This window comes from Puma concolor, chromosome E1 (assembly GCF_028749965.1).
Source record: "Puma concolor isolate L17-30 chromosome E1, mPumCon1.1.hap2, whole genome shotgun sequence".
Classification (NCBI taxonomy): domain Eukaryota; kingdom Metazoa; phylum Chordata; class Mammalia; order Carnivora; family Felidae; genus Puma; species Puma concolor.
In genome coordinates, this window is record NC_141680.1 from 47,955,523 (window position 1) to 47,970,084 (window position 14,562).

Sequence of the window (14,562 nt, forward strand, 5' to 3'; positions counted from 1 at the left end):
TTGTTGTTTCTGATCCCATTTCTTGGTTTACTTCTATTTCTAAAGTCAGCCTTTGCCAAATCATGTGACTCTGATTCTGGTCAGGGAAGAAGAAAGGATCTTTCTGTCTGGGCCTGAGGTTCATCCTTGTTTTTGTGCTCTGGGAGCAGAGGTCTGTCTCCTGAGCCCGCAGTTCCCCCGCCAGACAACTGAGAAAGTCCTGCTCTCAGTCAGTCAGGCTGCCTTGGAAACTGATTTTTCTTCAGTGTTACAGATTCCTTCCTTTCCTTTCCTTTCCTTTCCTTTCCTTTCCTTTCCTTTCCTTTCCTTTCCTTTCCTTTCTCCCTCCTTTGTTTTTCTTTTTTTCTTTTCTCTTTTCTTTCTTTCTTTTCTTTCTTTCTTTCTTTCTTTCTTTCTTTCTTTCTTTCTTTCTTTCTTTCTTTCTTCTTTTCTTTCCTATCTTCCTTCCTTCCTCCCTCCATCTCTCTCTCTCTCACTTTCTAAGTTTATTTATTTTAAGAGAGAGAGAGCACAAGCATGAGCAGGGGAGGAGCAGAGAGAGGGGAGAGAGCAAATCCCAAGCAGGCTCTGTTCGCATAGCACAGCACAGCGCAGAGCCCTATGATGCAGGGCTCAAACTCATGAAGGGTGAGATCATGATCTGAGCCAAAATCAAGAGTCGATTGATCATGTAACCTGCTGAACCACTCAGGCGCTCCAAGTGTTAACAGCTTTCGGAACCTACAGGGGTCCTCAGTTTCTCAATCAGTCCCTCCTAGTCACCATCCAAGCTCCTGGTGCCTTAAGAAGCCACATACCCCAGGAACACTTCCCAGACTCACTGGGTTCTGGTGTGAACCACCCCCCCCTTCCCGCCCCCCCCCCCTCCCGCACCACAGCACATCTCTGCCTCTTGAGCAGGTGGCCCCTGTCAAGGTTATTGTTGCTTGAAATCTCCAAGCATTTTAAAACGTGGGAGTTGTCCCTGCTTCAGTGGGTACGTTTTTGTTGTTCTTATGATCCAACATTTTGGGATTTAATTATCATTGGGGGGCATTGTTCAAGCTCATTAGTTTTAAGAGGTTAAAAAAACAAAGGTGTAAAAATAATTTGACATGATATTCCCCTCAAATGAGTTTCTTTTCCTGTTCTGTCTGTGAAGAGTATAGAAGCATGTACCGCAGAGGTGAGCAGAGCAGGGAACCCACCTGGCTCCTATGGGAGACGAAGCCGAATTATCTCTACTCCTTCAACCCCCGATGGTTCCCGAGCCCCTGCTACCTGGTGTAGTCACCTAGCACGTCTTTGAACAAGTTTATATCGTCATGTTGAGTTGTTTGCCTGGTACGTGAAAAATCAGGATGAATAAATGACGGGAAATGAAGCCCATCTGAACACATTTGATAGATTACCGAATGACATTCTGAAATGCCAAGTGTAATCTTTCTCTCCAGCTTTCAGTAGACATTAATGGCTAAATTCTGCCTTAAGTTACATAAACACGTTTGACCAAAAAAAAAAAAAAAAAAGCCTATGCAGCATGGGCACCCTTGAAGAAATAAGAGCCAGATCCTGAGATGGCATATAATTATGTACTAGTTACCAGATTCCGAAATAGCGTGTAATATGCCAAATAGATGTTTATTTCCTCTTTTTTTTTCAAAAGGGCCCCACCCAACCACCGAAAGGAGTAGCATCAAAATAACTCAGGGAGGGTTTAACCCACCTCTCCTGTTGCCAGCAGACAGACCTGCAAAGGCACTGCTAATCTGGTGCGTGCCAAGCCTTCGCATATTTTAGGATGTAGCAGGAATAGTGCATACAGGAGGTTTCCAAGGGCTTCAATTTGAGCCAGTTCATTAAAGGCAAGTGAAGCGCAGGAAGGAATCTGTGGCAGGTGTATGATTTAGGAGTCATATCTAGTTATTAGGTCTTATGCTATTTGTACACCCTGAAATGGGACTCACGGGTGTCCAAGCAGGTTGCTGTGCTAGGAGCGAGAGCTGGGATTTCTTGGGCCACAAGTAACCGGCCAAGCTCATTGATGACCCAGGATTTCAATACTGACCCAATGCAAAGTCTACCTTGGTCAATTATCTAGATATACACAAGTCATATATGGACCAAGTTATTGAGGGGTTATTAAGGTCACGTAACAGATTCTTAAACCCCTAGTTTAAATCCTTTCTGGAACAAGACAAGGGATAGACTAAATAATACAAATAACTTATTACTGTTCCCTTCAAAGTAGTTTTGCTGGGTTGCTACATACTTCATTCAACAAGACTCAGAACATATTAAAGACAACCATAATTATTTTCTGCAGACCTTGTGGTGAGTGGTTTTGAAAATGCTCAATGGGGGTGGACTTGGCCTTGAGGAATAGTTACAAGTCAGCTGAATCTAAGTCTGATAAACAGAGTTGGTGGTCAAGTTGGGTAATGCTGACTCACATCAATGACAGGGCATTCAGTTCGACGTAGAAAAGTAAGACTCCATCACTGCCCTTAAGAGGCTGTGGTCCGGATTGAGAGGAAGTCACACAAAAGACAATTTCAATACTGTTTCATAAGCAGTGTGAAAGAGTTAGGAAAGGATGTTTTGGTATTGGGAGTGATGGAAATGTTCTAAAACTGGATGATGGTGATGGGTGCAACTTTGGTAAATGTTATGAAATTACACACTTAAAACAGATGAATTTTATGATATGTAAATTATACCTCAATAAAGTTGTTTTTTGTAATTTTTTTAATGTTTATTTTTGAGAGACAGAGCAGGAGTGGGGAAGGGGCAGAGAAACATGAGACAGAAGATCCGAAGCAGGCGCTGCCCTCTCAGTGCAGAGCCTGATGTAGGGCTTGAACTCACAAACTATGAGATCATGACCTGAGCTGAAGTTCGGATGCTTAACTGACTGAGCCACCCAGGTGCCCCTAAAGTTGTTGTTGTTGTTTTTTTTTTTTTAAAGAAGGGTGTGGTGGGAGTACAGACATTCCGTTTAGTTCTAAATTCAAACTGCAGTCCTCACCACCCTTGTCAAGAGAGTAAAGGAGGGAGGAGAGGAGGTCGGAGACGTGGTTAAGGTTTAGGCCGGTCTTGCTGTGGTTCTTGGGTCTTGGGCCTGCCTTTAAGTGAGGGGAAATAACTCAAGAGCTGCATGCATTCCAACTGCATAGTCAAATTCACATTTTAGATCCACTTCAAAAAAGCAATCTGAAAGATGCCAAGGTTGGAGGCAAGGAGACCAGTAATAAGGACAATGGAACAATCCTGGAGACAAACGGTGGCGGTGGGAACCAGAATGGCAGCAATGGCATGGGAAGGAAGGCACGAGTTCACGAGCATTTGGGAAATGGTGGCAGGACTCGGTAACTGGTGGGGTGTGGGTGGTGAGGAAGAGAGGGGAGTCGGGCAGGCTTAGGTCTCTGTCGTCAGGGAGGGAACGCAGAGGAGGATGGCAGGGGGTGGAACAGGCTGGCATCCCTCTGCAACATCCAGCTGGAAATGCCCAGCAAGCAGGCGTGCACGTGATGTCGACACTTTGGGGGAAGACTCAGGATTGCAAGTCGTTAGTCTAGGAGTGGTGGTTAAAAACACAGGAGGGATGAGATGGGTCACAGGGACCATGTGAATTAGAAGAAAACTGGGCTGATGGAAACCTGGGGGAATTAACATTTGAGGGGCAGAGAGAAGACTGTGACAGGAACAGAAGGAAAATCAGAAGAGTGTGATGTCAGAAAGGCAAAGGAGTAATGTTTTGAGAAGAAAAGAGTAATAGTGTCAAATGTAGATAAAGCTTTAGAAAACAAAGCCTAAAAAGGTGTCTGCTGGATTTGGCTACTGACCTTAGTGAGAGAACAGTTTCAGGGGAGGGGAGGTGACAGCCAGGCCACAATGGGTTAGGAATGAATGGGGAGCCAGGGAGGGGAGGGGGGAGGTGATAGAAATGTAGCTGTCTGGGGACATCTTGGGCTGTGGCCAGAGAAGGACACAGGGTCCTCAGGCAGCTTTGTTCTTTTGTTCTGAGGACAGGAGGGACTTGAACGTGTTTGTAGGCTGAGCCAATTAGAGGAAGGAAATGTCCATGATACAGATGAGAAGTGCCTGGATGGAGAGGGGCTGGGCACAGCGGGGTGTGGACCAAGAACTCGGGCCAGGCACTGGCAGGGAGAGTGTCACTTCACCCTCGGGACTTGAGGGGCTGGATGGATGCGTAGCCTGGAATGGAAGGGGAGGAGTGCCGTGGCTTCCCACCTGATGGCCTTGCTTTGTTTCCTGTGTGTGTAAAACAGGAAGGGAAGTTCTTTGTTGAAAGTGTGGGGATGGGAGGTCCAAAAAAAAAAAAAAAAAAAAAGGAGAAAAGTTTAAAATGGACGATAACAGAGGAAGCTGATGGACAAGTAAACATGTTGATGTGAGTCAACCTTCACTCCTTTCTCTCCCCCACTCCGCCTCTCCATCTATCAGCAAGATGTCTCTTCTGCTTCTGTTTCCTGGGTTGGGCCACATCTCACCGCCTCCACTCCTACCCTCTGGGTCCAAGCCGCCATAATTTCTCTCCTAAATTTCTACCAGGGTTTCCTTACTAAGTTTTTCTGCTGCTTCCCTAGCCCCTTTTGGTCCTTTCCCCACACAGCAGCCAGAGTGATCTGTAAAAGCTGTAAATCAGGGGCGCCTGGGTGGCTCAGTCAGCTAAGCATCTGACTTCTGTTCAGGTCATCATCTCATGGTTTCTGAGTTTGAGGCCCACATCAGGCTCTGCGCTCTGAGCACAGAGCCTGCTTTGGATCCTCTCTCTCTCTCCCTCTCTCTGCCCTTCCCTAGCTCATGCACTCTCTCTCTCAAAAATAAATAAATAAATACCACCACCACCCCCCACCTCCCCGTAAATCAGATCATACCACTCCATTGCTTAAAATCATCCAATAATTCTCAGTGAGATAAGTATAAACTCCTAACACCAAGCTTTGTCCTGAGAGATTCAGGCATCATCTGGCCCTTTTTACCTCTCCTACCTTGTCATGTGCCACATTCTCCCTTGGTCAAGGTGTTTCAGCTACTCTGGCCTTCTTTTGTTTCTTCCAGGGCTCCAAGTTAGTTCCTGCCTCAGAGCCTTTGCACTTGCCTTCCTGCTACTCAGGATGCTCTGGCTGACTCTTTCCCATCTTTTACCTCCATGGCCAAATGTTACCACCCAAAACTTCTGTTTATTTGCTTCCTTATATATATCAGTAATTGAAACTATCTTACATATTTATTTCCTTGTGTGTAGTGTTTGTTTCAATCCCAGAATAAGAACTCTGGGAGAGAGGGGACTTCATTTAGGACATAGTAGGTACTTAAGAAGTATTGTTAAAGGACAGTGTTGAAGGCTCAATGAGATTAGAAAAATACGACTATGGTGACTTTAAGCCACACATTTGTGTGATTTTCTTAAGCACAGACCATCAAATAATGATGGATTTTCTTACATGCCTATTCTGGAGACAATTTCAAACACGTATTTCCAAAGGAGGGTCAGGTGGCAGAGGCATCCTGGTGAAAAGTAGATGGATTCCCAGTGTGACCAGTTCAGATATTTATGTTCTTATTCATTGTGCAGAAATTCCGTCAATTTTACAGTCTTGTATGTGGGTTGGCAAGTTGTGGGAGGAAATTGCTGACTTTGTTTCCAATCCCAAAGCTAAGCTGTGTTATACAGGTGAAATCAGGTTACTAAGATAGGTCTGGTTTCCTTGGTGACCCAGGAGGTTTGGTTATATTTGACATTGCTAAGAAGGAGAAAAATCTGATAACGACAGTTTTGTGTTTTCCTAAGGGAAGGAGCACTTTTCAATCCTCGGCTGAGGCTGAGGACATGCCTCCTTGATTGGCGAGGGTTGACCTCTGGCCATCCGGCTGAGCGACACTTTCTAACTGCTCCCAGAATCCCACACCCAGTCTGGCAAGCTTGTCCTATGCCAGCTCTGGGTAATTACATCATGACTCCTCAGGCTCCCTGTCTGGTTTGTTTTTGCATGTAAACACTGTAACTAGGGTGACGAATAGTTAGCTTGTTGGAGAATGTGCTAACACCTTTTTTCTGGTGGGATGACAGTGGAAGGCCATATTATTTTATAAATGGTGCGTCGATCCAGTTAACTCTTTAATGGTTTTTTTCTTGATAGCTGTTTTATCAAATGTCATTTGTTTATCAAAGGTTTGTGAGCCAAGCTCTGTGCTAAATACTTTTTCAGTATTATTTTATTTTCATGACAATATTATGAAGTAGGTACTATTTTTTTTTTAATTTTTTGAGTTTATTTATTTATTTGGAGAGAGACAGGGACAGTGTGAGCAGGGGAGGGGCAGAGATAGAGGGAGAGAGAGAATCCCAAGCAGGCTCTGCACCAACGATGTAGAGCCTGACATGGGGCTCGAACTCACGAAATTGTGAGATCGTGTCCTGAGCCGAAACCTGAGAGTCAGACGCTTAACCGACCGAGCTACCCAGGCACCCTGAAGTAGGTACTATTATTAGCCCCATTTAAGTTAATGTTTATTTAGTTTTGAGAGAGAGACAGAGCATGAGCAGGGGAGGGGCAGAGAGAGAGGGAGACACAGAATCCGAAGCAGGCTCCGGGCTCTGAGCCGTCAGCACAGAGCCTGCCGCGGGACTCGAACTCACGGACTGCCAGATCATGACCTGAGCCGAAGTCGGACGCCCAAAGGACTGAGCCCCCTGGGCGCCCCATTAACTCCATTTTAAAGATGAGGAAGCACAGAGAGGTTCAGTGGCTTTCCATGGTCACACATCTAGGACGTGATGGGTTTTGGATTTTACGAAACGATTACTGCTGATCAAACACTGATACTGCACCCTGAATTCTCTCATAAAGCTGTAGGCGGAGGGGGAGGATAGTTCTAGTTTTCTACACTTACCTGATATTCAGAGTCCGCTTTGTGCTGCATGTCCCGCAGATACTGAACATCACTCACGAACTTCTGCCTGTCCCTTGCTTCGTGCAACATGATCCTTAATCCCCAACCTGCATATACAAGATAAATGAATGCGCTGTGGCACAATTCTTTGTTGCTTTGCCATATTTGGATTTATCGTAGTATAACTGCTTTTATTCTCTTACAAATCCAATTTCCATTGTTTGAAAGCCACAGATGCCCCTTTCAGCCTGCAAAGACTCTTTGTATTGGTGTTGATGCCCTTACAGCCCTCCTATTCCCGGCATAAATAATGCAGCCACGTTCATCAGCTGGCTTCAGTGATCCTGTCCTGGTTATGCAGAGAGGGTTAGATAGACAGACACCTGCTTCAGGAGAAGTTTTACAACTTGACAAAAAAAAAAAAAAAAAAAGAAAACCTAGCTAAATTAGTGATGACTGAAGTTACGAGCCCTTGGTAATTTAAATTCACTCAATCAACAATTGTTGTGTCCCTACTCCAGCTAAGGCACTAGGCTGGGCACTGGGATAGAGCAGTTGGCCAGAGGAACATGCCCTTTGCCTTTGCCTTTGTGTTGTGAGACCCTCTGGGTTCAAATCTTAAGTCTTTGAGCACTGACAAGGGAACATTGATTGTGATAAGCACTATGGAGTGGAAATGTAGGCTTTTTTTTTTTTTAACATTTATTTATTTTTGAGACAGAGAGAGACAGAGCATGAACGGGGGGAGGGTCAGAGAGAGAGGGAGACACAGAATCTGAAGCTCCAGGCTCTGAGCTGTCAACACAGAGCCCGACACGGGGCTTGAACTCACGGACCACTGGATCATGACCTGAGCCGAAGTCAGACGCTTAACTGACTGAGCCACCCAGCTGCCCCGGAAATGTGGGCTTCTATGAGAGATGGTTATTATGGGGAGGGCATCACATGATCTAGGGGGCAAGGGTTCCCTTAGGAGATGACGCTGGGCTTGCTAAGGAGTGAGCCAGGCAAGACGCTGAACAGAAAGGACAGCAGGTACAGGAGCTTTGGGGGCAGCAGTGAGGTTGAGGAACAGGTGGGCCAGTGCAGCTGGAGCAGAGAGAGGGGAGGACAGCAACAGAAGGGCTGCAGGGTAGGCAGGAACCAGTTCACTTGGAGTGTGGAAGGTTATGACTGGAAGGGCCACACAACGCCACTGGAAGGATCCAACCTGGGGAGTAAATGGTTAGATCTGCATTTTAAAAGGCCCCTCCAGATCACGTATGGAGAATGAATGGGGGTGAGGGGTGGAGTAAAAATGGAAGTCGAAAGACCACTGGGAATATATTACAATAATCCAGACAAGATGGTGACCACACTTGGGTAGCAACAGGGGAGAGGAGGAGGAGGAGGAGGAGGAGGCTATAGGTGCTATTTACTGAGCCTGCTGAAGTGCCAGGCACTGTTCTAAACATTTCCACACGTGAACTCATTCCATCGTCCGGCCCATGCTTGCGGCAAGCATCACATTTCTCTTTTGCTGATCAGGAAACCGGGGCCCAGCGGGAGTAAGTCACTTGCTTAAGGTTACAGAGCTACTAAATGGTGGAGTTGGGATTTGAACTCAGAGGGTCTCACAGCAGGGCCCCTGTGCTAACCACGATGGGTTGGAGGGCTACTCAGGGCTGGTGATTATATGGATGGCGCAGGAGAGGGAACGTGGAGGAAGCCGCCCAGGTTACCGGCTCCAGCAGCTGGCTGGTCAGGGAGAAGGTCCTCTCAGACGATTCTGGAGGAGGGGCAGATAAACAACATGGAGATGCCAAGCAAGCCGTCAGACGCAGGGCCCTGGAGCTGGCTGGAGAAGTGAAGGTCTGGGCACCACTGGCTTTTGGGGGACAACCGAAGTCGAAGGCAGCAGGTGTGCTGCAAAGAGGAGACCCCCAGACGGGGTTCTGAGGAACGCTCCAACTTAAGAACATGGAGAAACTGCAAAGGAGCCAGAGAAGCAGGAGGAAAACCAGGTGGGTGCAGTTTCAGAGATTCTGGGAAGAGCAGGTTATTTATAACCTTGGTGAGAGCACTTAGCCGAGAGAGAGCGGTGGGGCTGAAGACAGATTGCAGGGAACCGCGCCTGAGAGGTAAGGAAGGAGCGCCAGTGCTTCCAAGGGCTTTGGCTCGGATTGGCGTGGCCTAAATTTATGGCCAAAATATTTAAGTCCACAAGGTTATTAAACGCCGCCGTTCATAACGAGCCTGCTAGACCTCAGCAGTATGGTCATCTAAGGTCCCGCACCTCCTGCTGATTGGCCAGAGAAGTGCTCTCTTGATTTCTCTAGGTATTTTTTTTTTAATTGACATATAACATTCGTTTCTCGCATACAACATTCTGATTTGATAAGTCTAGTTAACATCCATCACCCACACAGAGTTAAAATGGTTTTCCTCTCGTGATGAGAACTTTTAGGATCTATCCTCTTAGCAACTTTCAAATATACAGTATTATTTTATTTTCAATGTTTATTATTTTTGAGACAGAGAGAGAGAGAGAGAGAGAGAGAGCGTGAGCGAGGAAGCAACAGAGAGAGAGGGGAACAGAGGATCCGAAGCCAGCTCTGAGCTGACAGCAGCGAGCAAGATGCGGGGCTCGAACTCATGAACTGTGAGGTCACAACCTAAGCCAAAGTCGGATGCTCAATTGTCTGAGCCACCCAGTAACCCCAGTAACCCCAAATATACAGTATTATTAATTACAGTCACCATGCTGTATGTCACATCCTCAGTACTTATTTATTTCATAACTGGAAGTTTGTGCATTTGGACTCTCTTCACCCATTTTGCCCACCCTCCCCACCTCCTGCCTCTGGAAACTGCCAGTCTGTTCTCTGGATGTTCTCTCTGCCTATGAGTTTTGTTGTTTTCTTTTTTTAATCCATTTGAGGTTATACAGTATTTGTCTTTGTCTCTCTCTCTCTCTCTCTCTCTCTCTATATATATATATATATATATATCTATATATATATATATAAAATCTAATATATATATATATAATTATATATCATATAATATATCTCCCATTTATCTATTCGTCCATCAGTAGATACCTAGTTGGCCTCCATGGCCTAGATGGCCTAACATGGAGTTAGTTAGTGTTTTGGATAAATACCCAGAAGTGGAATTTCTGGATCATATGGTAGTTCTTATTTTTAGGTTTTTTTTGAGGAACCTCCATACTGTTTTCCATAGTGGCTGTACCATTTTACATTCCCATCAACAGTGCACAGGGACTCCCTTTTCTCCACATCCTCACCAACCTTTATTTCTTATCTTTTTTGATACTAGCCATTCTAACAAGGGGGAGCTGATATCTCATTGTGGTTTTATATGCATTTCTCTCATCATGAGTGATGTTGAACACATTTCATGTACCTGTTGGCCACATGTATGTCTTCTTTGGGAAAAAAAAAAGTCTATTCAAATCTTCTGCCCATTTAAGAATCAGGTTTGTTTTTGTTTTTGTTTTGCCATTGAGTTGTGTACATTCTTTATGTATTTTGGATATTAACCTTTTATCAGATATATGATTTTCAAATATTTTCTCTCATTCAGTAGACTGCTTTTTCATTTTGATGATAGTTTCCTCTGCTGTGTAGAAGCTTTTTAGTTTGGTGGAATCCCACTTGCTGGTATTTGCTTTTGTTGCCTTTTTTTTTAAGTTTATTTATTTAAGTAATCTCTACACCCAACACGGGGGTCAAACTCATGACCTGGAGATCAAGAGTCGCATGTTCTTCTGACTGAGCCAGCCAGGTGCCCCGCTTTTGTTGTCTTTGATGCCTTTGGTAGCAAATCCGAAAAAATCTTGCCAAGACTGAGGTCAAGGAGCTTACCACCTATGGAGTATTATGGTTTCAGGTCTTAGGTTCAATTATTTAATCCATTTTGAGTTAATTTGTGCATACAAAAAAAAAATACAAAAAAAAAATTTGTGCATACAGCGTAATATAGTCCAGTTTCATTCTTTTCCATGTGCCCATCCAGTTTTCCCTGCACCATTTATTCGTGCACCATTAAGAGACTGTTTCCCTGCACCATTAAGAGACTGTTCTGTCCCAATTGCAAATTTTTGGCTCCTTTATCATAAGTTAATTGACCACATATGCATGAGTTTTCTGAGGCTCTCTATTCTGTTCCACTGATCTACGTATCTGCTTTTATGCCAATATCATACTATTTTATTATTATAGCTTGGTAATATTGTTTGAAATCAGGAAGCACCATGTCTCCAGCTTTGTTGTTCTTTCCTACACACATTTTTAAATAATTACCATGTGACAGGTGCTGCTGTAGGTTCTGGGGAAAACAGTAGGATAAGACAGACAACATCCCTACCCTCAGGTGTCTCTGCATTCTGAACCTTTCCTTCCCCTCTCCATTTTTTTTCAGTTGTGTAGATATTGGCAAAATCAGGTTGCCCCTGACTCGTGGTGACTCCATGTCTGGACTGGTCATTGTGAAATCTCACCAGGTTTTTCACCTAGCTCTGAGCAATATCATCTAGCAACTTGTGCTGCTTCCTGCAGAGTTACTGTCTCTCTAGTACAGAAAGTTGGTCTTTGAGGGTCCGAACCTGAAACTATAATCCAACGGATAGTTCCACAGACTACACACAAAACCTAAAGTTTGCCTCTGACCAGTTTAGTAGTCATTTATGGAACTGCACTTTAAAAGATCACTTTCAACTTTTCCTATGAATTTGTACCTGCACAGAATGAAGTTATGTTCCCACTCTTTTCAGAAAACAATGGTGTTAAAACAGGCAGAAAGATGAACCCTTGCTGCTACTGTTGGAAAGAGAAGCCTGTCTGAATATTAATCAGGCAGCCAACATAAGGATTCATAATGAAAATATGTTAATGGTCACTAAAGGGGCACATCCCAGAGTCCACTTGGATGATACATTTTGGTTACAAAGTTCACATAGAAAAACTAGCTAATAGAGTCTGGCTTTAATGTGGTGTTATTTTAAAGAGGCTCCTGAGTCAAGAGGCAAAACTTTGTCTAACTAGGTAGGAAATAACACTATTTGAACTACTTGTTAGGTTACCTCTGACTTCACAAACACCTACCAAATAAAGGACTTTGAAATTACCTACAAAAGTCTCTTTATCCTCCCATAAACTCTCTATTACTGTACTTTACTATAAAATGTATATTTAGAAGCATCATCGTGCCACAAGTGCTTTCTTATTTAAATACCCCAGTACTCTCTGAGAGTAAACGAATACCATAGGCACTAGGCAAACCGATTATTAGGAGATCACCACAGTTTAAGTAAACAGGTAAACACTTTCCACCTTTCTGAAGTATCACTTGAATTTCATACTGTACTGCAGGTTCGAAAACTGCCCAGGATGAACAAGAAACAGAAATAACTGCATGGAAGTAAGTTCACGTGAGATCATGCTTAATTTGCAGATCTCAGTTTAGTGGGCCTCTCAACCAGATGGCCATTTGAAGCCCCCAAATTTTTCCTCAGCAAATACAGACAGGGAGAGAGAGAGAGAGAGAGAGAGAGAGAGAGAGAGAGAGAGAGAGAGAGAGTGTGTGTGTGTGTGTTGGGGGGGTGATAATAAAATGTGGGCAAGGCACATGTGTCTAAAATAGCACCCTGTATTCTCTCCCATTTCTCACCTTTGAACTGCTTCTCAATTTAAAATCCACTCATGGTCATGCACACTTCTGTTTTAAGTCTCTGGTGACAATAGATTGGGCCAAACTTGTGCTTTAAAAATCAACATAAGAAGCCATATTAAATTGGGAGAGGGAGAAGGAGAGAAGGGTGTAGGAGGGATGTGGGGAAGGGAGATGAGCCCCGCTTTGCTGAAAGGAAGAGCGAGTGCTTCTTCTTGGCCTCAAAATTCTACATATCTGTGAAATTTCAATGAGGAATATTCTAAGAACTTTGTGACATATGTATTCCTCTCTAGTGTAAGATTGTGATGAATTCACACCAAGTTTCCCTGACTAAGGAGAACAGACTCTGATTGCAGAATATATTTCAGTTCTCTAAAATATCATACATACTGTCCTGCTCAGTGACCACACTTGTCCAAAGAATTGAAGGGAGCTCTTTTTAATGACATCAAGCTATTTCACTCTTTTCTTATTAGAAGTTTCTAATATGGTCTTTTAGAAGTATTAAAGTGAGTATTTTCTTGGTTCAGCAATCAAGAAAAATGTAAATTTAAGCCCCTCTTTAGGCTGAAGCTTCCTTTGAACCAAAATCTAAATGGCTATATGAATACCTGACAATCAGGTTTCTAAAGTCCCCCTTTTCCACAAGTGGGTGCTTGGAAGAAAGACTTCAGAACTTAGTTCTCCTTTTAATTAATTTGTAATGACAAAGATTACAGGATTCCTTTAAGTCTCGGCTTTAAAAAAAAATCTTAAGAGTTTTAAAATCTTATAAAAATGACTTGAATATAAGCAAACAAAGATGAGTGATCTGGGGCCAATTTTCCTAACACCCCGCTACTGAGAGACTGCTGTGGCCCAAGGGAAAGTGGAGGAAATGAGATGGATGGGGGGTGGGGCGTGCGCAGATAATCGGACTCTCCCAGACAATTTGGTTTAAGAGCTCAAGGGCTGGGTTGGGGGTGTGTGTTAAGGGGCTCATAAGAAAAGCTCTTTGGCGGTGACTCTTCATTTTATTGTGACACCGTGGCAGAGATGGGCGGCCATACCCTGGGCTTGCAGACCACAGGAGCCTGCGGGGAAGTTTTGTAGCTGCGGGGCGGCTGCCAGAGTGCGAATATACGTGACCACAGAGCCCACCCCCACCCACCCACCCACCCCGCCCCCGCACCTGTCCCTTTGAGGCAGGAAAGCACGGGGGACAGGGAGCGGCCAGGCCTCCAGGCCTCGGCCCGATTTCCCTCCAGAATGGCAGGAGTCGAAAGGCTAGGTTGTCCCCCTTCTCCTCCCCACGCGTCGGAGGAGGACCGGGGGGCGCAGGGGGCGCGCGCGGCCGGGGCGGGCAGGCCGTTACCTGGCGGGTCAGTCCTTCCCCACCTGCGAGGGCTGAAGGGGCCGAGGGGCGGGGCAGGCGGGCCGGTCCAGGGCGGAGGAGCCGCCCATCAATCACGCGGGGGGCCGTCTCGGTGCTCCTCTTCCCCCTCCTGTCTCGTCTCCCCTCCCTCTACCCTGCCCCTCTTCCTCCTCCTCCTCCCCGGGGACAGCTTTCCGCCGCGGCGGCCCGGCTTTCTAGGGGCGGAGGCGGCGGGGGCGGCTGCCTAGCGTCCTCCCGTTCCCTTGGCAACGCGACCTCCTCGCCCTGCGCGCGCGAACGTGGGGGGGAGGGGGCGGGGCGGGGGCCGCGGCCCTGCGGTCCAGAGCCCGGACGCGCGCCCCGCGGTTGCCGTGGGAACGGGATGCGGTCGGGAAGGCCTAGCGGTGATGGCGGCGGGCGGAGAAGACACGCCGAAGGAGGAGGCCGATTGGCTTTGTCTTGATGCCCGAGCCCAGGCCCAGATACTGAGGCCATCACTTCTGCCCTGTGTCGGTGCTGGGCTTTATAAAGAACGTGGTTAGAAAACGAGAGGGGAAAATGTTTTTAACTGAATGAAGTAATATGAAAGACAATGTACGGGTAGAGGAAAGATAGGGCAGCCCTGGAGTTTG

General features: G+C 45.6%; 1 protein-coding gene across 9 annotated transcripts in view; it reads right to left on the reverse strand.

Moving 5' to 3' along the window:
• Positions 1-14,198, reverse strand: part of MARCHF10 (membrane associated ring-CH-type finger 10) — an 82,835-nt gene extending 68,637 nt beyond the window's left edge. For 5 of the 9 annotated variants that reach the window (XM_086687662.1, XM_086687663.1, XM_086687664.1 and 2 more), the window contains exons 1-2: positions 13,931-14,198; positions 6,901-7,007 (exon numbers count right to left, since the gene is read on the reverse strand). In XM_086687662.1, the coding sequence (XP_086543788.1) occupies positions 6,901-6,990 (90 nt within the window). In that variant the 5' untranslated portion in view covers positions 6,991-7,007; positions 13,931-14,198. The remainder of the gene's footprint in view (positions 1-6,900; positions 7,008-13,930) is intronic. The other 4 variants (XR_015244230.1, XR_015244229.1, XM_086687665.1 and 1 more) reach the window with 3 other exon arrangements.
• Positions 14,199-14,562: the final 364 nt, after the last annotated feature.